General features: G+C 48.2%; 1 protein-coding gene across 1 annotated transcript in view; it reads left to right on the top strand.

Moving 5' to 3' along the window:
• The window catches only part of LOC111161395 (myosin VC), a 100,525-nt gene that overhangs the window by 47,741 nt on the left and 43,118 nt on the right, over window positions 1–9,666 (top strand). The window contains exons 14-19 of the mRNA XM_022525016.1: window positions 2,056–2,139; window positions 4,270–4,404; window positions 4,848–4,945; window positions 6,061–6,147; window positions 6,585–6,696; window positions 7,480–7,691. Coding sequence (XP_022380724.1) covers window positions 2,056–2,139; window positions 4,270–4,404; window positions 4,848–4,945; window positions 6,061–6,147; window positions 6,585–6,696; window positions 7,480–7,691 — 728 coding nt within the window. The remainder of the gene's footprint in view (window positions 1–2,055; window positions 2,140–4,269; window positions 4,405–4,847; window positions 4,946–6,060; window positions 6,148–6,584; window positions 6,697–7,479; window positions 7,692–9,666) is intronic.

The following is a 9,666-nucleotide window of genomic DNA, read 5'->3' as shown; positions in this document are numbered from 1 at the left end:
TGGCTCAGGTCATGATCCCGGGCTCCTGGGATCGAGCCCCGCATCGGGCTCTCTGCTCAGCGAGGAGCCTGCTTCTTCTTCTCTCTCTGCCTGCTTCTCTGCCTACTTGTGATCTCTCTCTCTGTCAAATTAAAAAAAAAAAATCACATTACAGAAAGCTTAGGAAATAGGAAAAAAAAAAAATCACCATAACCACTTGCCATAAACATATGTTCTCTTGTTCTTGTTCCCTAAGGAAACTGCCGCCCTCAGAGCATTTGCTGGTTGGGTGTCACTCCTGGGGCCTGGCCAGTGCCTGGGGATCATGGGACCAATGCTAGTGCTGGGGTCAGAGTGTGCTTATGGTGACTGAGAGAGCAGGGCAGGGGGCAACAAGCTGGAAAGTCGTAATGATTTTGCGGGCTAGAGGAGCACTGTAAAAACCTGCTCGCATTTTTGATTCCTGAAGGGATGCATATGAAATGAATGATAATATCTCAGGTTGTATTTTCTAGTGGTTGTCTTCTGCAGTTCCACAGCTGGGATCCCATGGGAGAAAGGGGAAGGGGAGCAAAAAGTTATCAGACAGATGGGATTGACTTCGAGACCCTCTTCACCATACTTGGTTTCTGCACATTTAATTCCCTCCCCCTGGCACTTCCAGGAAGTCCCTCTTAAAAGCAGCATTTGGGGTGGATTGCAGGTTGGTGGGAAGAAACCACATACACTGTGAGGTTAGCTTAGGTTCCCTGTTTAATTAGCCAGGGAAATACAATCATTTTGAAAGTGAGACGGCTGCACTTAGATGTAGCAAGTCAGTGCATCTTCCCACAGTCCCCAGAGCTCCCGACAGAGGCGGCTGTGACACTGTCCCCACAGATGGTCTTATTACATTGTTAAACCTTTGTCCGTTTAAGCCAGTGGCTCACACCACCAGCGTGGAAGAATTTATGCAACAACCCAAGGTCTTCATTCATAAGGGAGTGTTTGAACACAGCCAGTGTTCCTGGTTCTTAACCCAAACTCTGCCCAGCAAGGATGCTGCCTCCCTTGAGGGGACAAAGCAGAGTACTTGCTCAGGGGTCTGTGAACACCCTCTCTTCCCCCAGATTCCAGCATCCCCAAAAGCCTGTTTTTGCACAGTCATGAAAATTGTACTTTGAACATATTTTCTAATTTATGAAAAATATGTATCATATAATAAACTATGTAACCCGGAGGCATAAACTATTTGGGTTTGAATGTTTAAGCAACCACCATGGATATGTTCGAGGGAATCAAGAAGCCTTATGGTTCTGAAAGGGCCACAGGGAGTTTCCCTAAACCAGACTGAAGCAGTGCATTTACCCCCCTGACCCAACTCTAAGGGTTTTGGTGGCCCTCAAAAACTTTGTGGTCAAATGGTCAGTTTTTCTTTCCTCTCTACCATATTAATGCTGCTTTAGGAAAATATTTCTGTTTGAACCCAAAGGGCAACACTGAGATAGTTTCCTCCTCCAGATGGTTTCACAGGCAAAGTGAACCCCAAGCCAGTTCTTTGTAGAACTGTGTGTATTAACTGCACCCACTGCAGGAATGACTGGTCACCTGTGGCTAGAAGGAACCGACAGGTGTATACAGCGTGATCAGTGACTAGTGAGAAATCCAGGCAGTGCAAGAAAAAGCCTGGCTCTTTCCAACAGATGACGTATTCCCAGCTCCCAAGTTTAATTTTTTTAAATATTTTATTTATTTATTTGACAGAGATCACAAGTAGGCAGAGAGGCAGGCAGAGAGAGAGGGGGAAGCAGGCTCCCCGCTGAGCAGAGAGCCCAATGCAGGGCTCGATCCCAGGACCCTGGGATCATGACCTGAGCCGAAGGCAGAGGCTTAACCCACTGAGCCACCCAGGCGCCCCCTCCCAAAGTTTTATATAAATGGTTTTCTGTGATAAACAAAACTGAATCTCTTTTTAGAGGCTTGCCTTTTTAGCCCCTTCATTTATCATTGTTTAAAAGGAAAAAGAAAAACCCCATGGTACTTAGATGCTGTCTGCTTTTGTTTCTTTGGGAATAATTAAATCGTTTCTCTGCGTAGGTAGAATATAAATGTGAAGGTTTCCTTGAAAAGAACAGAGATACCGTCTATGACATGCTGATTGAAATCATGAGAGCAAGCAAGGTTTGTAAGTTTCTAAGGGGGTAATTAATGTTATTTGCTATATAACTTGACATGGACCTAGATGTGCATCAGGAAAGAGTAAGAAGTATGTGGGGTGTGTACTGTCTTGCAGTGGGAAACTGTAGCTCAGACCTAGAAGAAATAACTGTTTTGGAATAGGGACTGAAATATGTATCAGGCTTCTGAAAGCATCCAAATAAATATCCACTAGATATAAAATCAGAAACCAAGCCAGGCGCGGTGGAGCGCACCTGTAGTCCCAGCTTCTCCGGAGGCTGAAGCAGGAGGATTGCTTGAGTCCAGGAGTTCTGGGCTGTAGCACGCTATGCCGATCGGGTGTCCGCACTGAGGTTGGCATCAATATGGTGACCTCCCGGGAGCGGGGGACCACCGGGTTGCCTAAGGAGGGTGAGCCGGCCCAGGTCAGAAACGGAGCAGGTCAAAACTCCCGAGCTGATCAGTAGTGGGATCGCGTCTGTGAATAGCCACTGCACTCCAGCCTGGGCAATAGAGTGAGACCCCGTCTCTTTAAAAAAAAAAAATCAAAATGTGTGGGAAGTCAGAGAGGAAGAATAGCTAACATATAACCAGTTAAGGGACCACAGTTTACATTTGATTCATTCATTCACAAATATTTCTATAGCACTACCATGTGCCAAGCACTGGTCCTAGATTCCAGACACAGCAGTGAACAAGGCAGTCAGGGCTCCCGTCCTTGTGGAGGGACAGACCCTAACCACATAAGTAGCAATGGCAGGTGGTGCTAAGCATCCAAAGGAAACCAGGGCAAGAGAGAAGGAGGGTGACCCAGGGAAAGCGGTGCTGGCTCTGATGTGCGAGCTCCTCAAATCCACAGTTCTGTATGAGGAATAGTGTCCTCAAAGGAATGACTTCTGGATTTCTCTTTTCCTCTTCAAACATTTCCTTATTAACATTTGAGACTAAGAATAAGCCATACATGAACCTTCATTGTGTGAATATTTGGTTAGATCATATTTATTATTTTCCTCTTTTATTTATTTATTTATTTATTTATTTTTAATTTTTTATTTATTTGACAGACAGAGATCACAAGCAGGCAGAGAGGCAGGCAGAGAGAGAGGAGGAAGCAGGCTCCTCGCCGAGCAGAGAGCCCGATGCGGGGCTCGATCCCAGGACCCTGAGATCATGACCTGAGCCGAAGGCAGCGGCTTAACACACTGAGCCACCCAGGCGCCCCTATTTTCCTCTTTTAAAAGATCCCCAGTCCTCTGTTCTTATTCAAGTGTTCTGACAGGTTCCCAAATGAGCGTGAGGGCTTCTCCTAACAATCATAAATAAGTCCCCAGCATGTCAACTTCAGTTATTAAAACCGATTTATGTTAGAGAATTCAGTGTGGAAATGGCCTGCATCTCATGTACAAAATTAGTTGATTTAATTCACCAATTTCTTACTCACCCCCAAGCGTTCCCCAGGGTCCATTCTAGAAGATGGATGTGGGTCATGTGAAAGCACAGATGGGTGTCCCGGCTCAACACAAAGCCTCTCAGAGGTGTGGCACGTTCGGACCCACTGGTTTCGCAGGGGGGGTGGAATACAGGGATTCTCCTCCTTTGGAGGAGACTGTCAATGTCTGATTTGAAAGGGGAAAAAAATGAGTTTCACTCTGAGAAGGTAAGACAAAGAAGTAATTGATGTTTGGTGGAAAGTAACAAGTATCTTAGAAGAAGATTATCTTATTTAAAAGAAATTTTTTTAATCTTTTTTTTTTTAACCTTATTCTAAACAGATGAAGGGGGTGGAGCCAGAAAATATTTTAACAGAACCTCAAATAATGGGTAGAACTTAAATGTACAGGGATGAAAACATAAGGTAGGAGGGAGGAGATTCCAGGTGTAGAAAACAGCATACGGACCCATGGACTCACGTAGACATCGGCACGGATTTCTCTCTGCTCACGTTCCTGGAAAGAAGCCCTGTGTTACCCTGAGAGAGGAGAGTCCTCTTGTGGGATTCAGATCTGACTGTAGACATTAGAGACTGCTAACCTCACTTTACACAGGCCTGCTGTGACCGTTTTTGTGGTTCTTATCAGCTGACGACTGAGAGTGAACACCTTTGGACATTGAAATCCTCTCTGTTTCTTCCAGTTCCAACTCTGCGCCAGCTTTTTTCAAGAAAGTCCGGTTCCTCCTTCCCCTTTCAGGTCAGCGATCACAGTTAAATCTGCAAAGCCAGTCATCAAGCCAAACAACAAGCAGTTCCGGACCACAGTGGGGAACAAGGTACCCCGAAAATAACTGAGGGCGAGGGGGCAAGGCCCCACGGGGAGCCAGGCAGTGGCAGGGCCCGCATTCCAGGCCTGGATACGGGCACTGACCTGCTTCACATCTACTATGTATGTAAGTGTAAAGAAAGGCCACAGGTCATCATCATCACACCTCAGCCTCCAAGGCTGTATACGCCTGAGCAAACCACGTGTTCACACAGTGACATGATTTACTGAGTTCCCTGCTGTTTGGGAAAATTGGATAGAGCAGCATTCTGTCCAGAGTATAGGACCTGCTAGTAATCATCACAGTCATGGTTTGAAAGCTTTCATAATAGTTGTTAATGCATGAAGTTAACTTTTCTCCTTCTTAATTTACAAAGATTAGGCCTTTTTTTTTTTTTTTTTTTTTTGCCTTGACTTAAGCATGACATTTTTATCTCTGACCTTGTCTCCTAGTTCCGCAGCTCTCTGTATTTGCTCATGGAAACCCTCAATGCGACCACACCCCACTATGTGCGATGCATCAAGCCAAACGATGAGAAATTACCCTTCGAGTAAGTGTTTCTATGCAGCAGAGTGAAAACACTGAGGAGGCCATTTCTGTCACAATGTTGGAAAATTTGCTTATAATTCTCTTGAAGTTTACTGTTTCTAGCTTTTTAACAATTCAGAACAGCTCCGTCCTTCACATACACTGTAAGCCAGCACAGCCCCTCTCAGGAGGCTTGTCTCCAGGCCAAAGCAAAGGGGCCGGCTTTCCAAGAATAGCCCACAACTGAAGTTCATGCAGCTGGGAAAGCCAGAGCAGCTCCTTGCTTATAAGAAGGATTTGTGTACATCATGGTCACTAATTGTTATATTTTAACTATTAACTATAATAGTATTATAGTTAATAATACTATATTGTGTGTTGGAAAGTTGCTAACAGTGTAGGTCTTAAAAGCCCTCCTCAAAGGAAAGAAACTGTTGTAACTCTGGGGGAGGTGAGTGGGACAGTTTCACAGTGTGTACAAATACCAGGTCACTATGTTGCACACCTCAGAGCTATAACTGTGATGCTGCCTGTCAGTTAGACCTCAGTAAAAAAGAAAATTTGATTTTTGAAAGAAAGGTGGTAGAGGAACAGAGGTTTCACTCTCCAACATGGCATGAGACGTGCAACTTGCTGTCTGGAGCCCCTGAGAAAGCCCCAGGCTCAGGAATGGACATTGCAGAGTCTCTTTGAGCTGACTAGAGCTGAGAGGTGTCTGAGGGATGTGGCCCATCCTGGGGATGGCCAGTGTCTGGGGGGACCACCAGACACTCAGACCTCAGCTGGTCGGTGTCCCTGTCCCTTCAAGGGAAATCTAGCGTCAAATGGACACTCGGAGGGGGCGGGCGGGTATGTTTCCTCCACTCTGGTTGTCCTGCGAAGCTGAACCAAAGACCCTCTCCCCACAAAGCCACCTCCCTGTTTCCACCATCAGACTCCGTTGCTCATTTCTCCGAGCCCTCAGTCAGCTTCCGGAAGGCCGACAGAGCTGCTGTTTTCTGGGGGTCCGTGGAGTGGCTGTTGGGGGCCGGCGTGGGGAGCGCAGAGGCCCGCCCGGGTGGCTCCGCTGCACTGCTCCGAGTCACGTTTGTCCGTCACCACGGCTTAACCCATCTCCTGACTCACGTCTTCTTTCAGGTTCGACTCCAGAAGGATTGCTCAGCAGCTGCGAGCCTGCGGCGTCTTAGAGACGATTCGCATCAGTGCGCAGAGCTACCCATCCAGGTTCGTGGTCACGCCATGTGTTGGGGGGGAGGAAGGCCCAAATTCAGGTCTGCTGAGAAGCAAGGGAGGGCCTACCAGGCGTTTTTGTCAGATACCTGCAGAAGATGCCCCCAAGATTTTTCCTACTGTGCTTTAAGAAAGCCAGAAGAGGGCCACTGATAGGCGGTGCGTGGGACAGGGGCCACTGCCACCCCATCACCTGTTTCCATGGCTGATGAACACCACCTGCTGCCCCTGCACTGCTCCTGGGGGAGGAGAGAGCACAATTGTTGGGGCAGAGTGTTAGCAGAAATACGGTATGGGGAGCGCGCAGGATGAGGTCAAAGGTCAGTGCTGTCATCCCAGGACTGACTCCAGCACCCCATCAGCAGTGGAAACCGCAGACAGGCCATGCCTCCTCGCTGCCACACTTCCTTAGATCCCCTTTGACTTTGCAGGTGGACGTACATGGAATTCTATAGTCGCTACGGTGTGCTCATGACCAAACAGGAGCTTTCATTCAGTGATAAAAAGGAGGTGTGCAAAGTGGTTTTACACAGGCTCATCCAGGTCAGTCTCACTCAACTCCGGGAATGACAAGCTCTTACCAAGCTGCCTATCTCCCAGGTGTGTTTCCATACCCGCCTGTCTCAGATCTGTATTGTCATGAATGCCAAGGAAGAAAATATGCCCCGAGTGTTTGGGTGTTGAGGTCAGAGCAGACACACTCACGGGGGCATCATCTCTTGAGAGTAGGAGTCACCATTAGGGACCCAGACTCGAACCCCAGACTCCCTCAGAGTCCTCCTATCCTATGTTGTCTTTCCACCATCTAAGGAGCTCCGATGGGCCTGGCTTGTATCACACGGTCAACTGAGAAGTCTCTGACCCAGGAGGGTCCCAGACAGGGCACTCCGTGTGGATTTGGGTCATTGCTGCAGCAGTGAGTTGAGGGAAGGCAGTGAAGACAAAGGTACCATGGCCAGGAAAGGGGGCGGTGAAGACAAACCAAAATGAAGACAGAAATCAGACCTTTCCAGGCTCTGCTCTCTTGTCGAGAGAAGCTGAAGCTTCCCAACAGCCCAACTGAGAATCACTGAACATTCACTCACCCCTCTCACCCCACAGACGGACCCCTGAACCTCAAGTCCATTTCTTCCCCCAGTGGCTTTAAACAGACATCTCAAAAAATAAATTTTGAGGTCCTAATCAGAATTTTTCTGCTTTCTGTCAAGGAGCAGATGTGTCAAAATAACAATGTTTTGGCATCTTTGAATCTCTAAACATCTTTTCCAAACACTCTAGAAACTCTGAAAGATTTTTATTTCTGATTCTATCATTTTTCTCTTCCAGGATTCTAATCAGTACCAGTTTGGTAAAACCAAAATTTTCTTCAGAGCAGGACAAGTGGCCTATTTAGAGAAACTCCGACTGGATAAGCTCAGGCAGAGTTGTGTTGTGATACAAAAGCACATCCGTGGCTGGCTCCAGAGAAAAAAGTTCCTCCGAGAAAGACAAGCTGCTCTGACCATCCAGCAGTACTTCCGGGGTCAGCAGACTGTGAGGTACATCAGAGCTGAGGAAGCCAGGGGCTGGGCGGAGGGGCGGGGGGCGTTCATTGTGTGACTCTCGTGACTGTGGGCTATGAGCCTGGAGATGAGAAGGTCATGTCCTTGGGGCAGGGAGTGCTAACTCTGCCTACTGTTCCCACAACAGAGGTGACCTCTAGGACCCTGAAGCTCTGATCAGGGTTTTGAAGTGAAACCAGGTATAGGGACTGGGTCCCTTTTCCATGGGAAGTGAAAACGCCAAAGGCAGTCAGGGTCCCTACATAAATGCCGTGAGTAGCCACTGACCAACCTACCTGCAGAGAGTGGGGGTGCTGACAGTACCCGAGGGGATCCATGGCAAGGCTCTGCCAGCAAACATAAAGCACCTCCCAAGGGGATGGCTGAGTTGGGGGGCAGTTCCACCAATCCTGCCCCTCACTGAGTGCTTCCCAGAGGCCATGTCGGCCTGGCCAGTGAGAGGGTGTCCTTCCCTACAGCAGCATGTGCTAGTGTCCATGGGCGCTGCCTCTGTCCTCATCATGCTGTGAGGAGAGTGGAAAAGGGAGCTGTTTAAGGGTCAGGCTGTGTGATAGTACCTGACCTCTACCTGAGCTGGTTTTGCCACCCCACCCCAGGTGACCGTCTTACACATATACATAGTCAGGCTTGCCCTCCTGTGCCTCTGAGTCAGGCAACAGCAGCTGTCTTTAGGGCAGGAAAAGCCAGGGTTATCTTCTTCCCCAGGTCAGGCCCCCTTTCTGTTTGGGAATCACAGTGGCCTGACAGTTCTACCCCTGCTTACCTCTCGTGCCTGTCCCTTCATTCTGTTCCCATGCCTCTGTCCTGCATGAGGCCTCCACCACCCCTTGCCTCCTGGTCCCACAGCACAGCCTCCCCGTGCTGTCTGTCTTCTGGAAGCAGAGTCTGTGGGAGCCACTGCCCTCCTCTTGTCCTTAATGCCTCCAGTGATCCCTATTTCCTACACTCAGTCTTTGGCATGGCATTCAAGGCCCCCCATGGCCTAGATGCATTCATGAGAATGGAAGCTCTGGGAGAGCTGGGACCCTGCTTTCATACACTGCCATGGGTATTCAATAACTACATTTTTCAATGACACATGGTCTCTATTTTTCTAACCTCACTAAGTTTTACATGTATCTTATATTCTGACAGTTCCAGACAAATTCTCTTTTTCTGAATATTTCCGGCATTGCTTAGGCCTCCATATGTTCAGTGGTCCTTAGCTTGAAATGCTTTTTCCAGCCTTCACTGTCTCCAGAAATCCCACTTCTCCATCAATGGCTGGTTCACAAGCAGAATGATAGTTCTGTAAGATCTCTCTTACGGATCTTTTAGTCGTTACTTTATTTTTCCTCTTATCCCACCTGGCCATTCGTAAGTCTGCAACATGAGGTTGTCAGCTCTGAAGGGAAGAACTTTGTCTTCACTTCTGATCCTTTAGACAGGAGTTGACAGGCTTTTTCTGGAAGAGCCGAATATTCGGACTTTGGGGGCCAGACAGTTTCTCACAACTCTCCAACTTTGTTGTGGCTAGGCACAGATAAAATACAGATGACAGGCGTGGCGGCGTCCCCATAACACTGGACAATAACAGGTGGCAGTCTGCAGAATTGGTCCCCAGACTGTAGTTTGCCAAGCCCTGATCTAGAGCCACTCCATGATTCCCCACCAGGCTGAATGAGCAGGTGCACTGCCAAAGCCCCGTTTTCTTCTCACATATGTGAGCAACCATGAATTGACCAGCCTGAATGTGGGGAGCGTGCAAGTTGCCGCGTCGTTCCCCTGGCCTGGAGCAGGCCCACATTCAGATCAGGGTGAACGGAAGCTGAGGAGACCGACTTCCAGCGGGCCTTAGACTCAATGAGTTGTAGAGTTTAATGGTAGATTTACAAAACATTTGACTGTTCCTCAGTGGGGGGATAAAATGCCAGGATTCCCAGCTCATCACTGTGCCAGGGAAACCAGGGCT

This window comes from Enhydra lutris, unplaced genomic scaffold, assembly GCF_002288905.1.
Source record: "Enhydra lutris kenyoni isolate GAN:26980312 unplaced genomic scaffold, ASM228890v2 scaffoldscaffold4, whole genome shotgun sequence".
Classification (NCBI taxonomy): Eukaryota; Metazoa; Chordata; class Mammalia; order Carnivora; family Mustelidae; genus Enhydra; species Enhydra lutris.
Note: the sequence above shows the minus strand (reverse complement) of the source record. Positions and strands in the feature narration are given on the sequence as shown.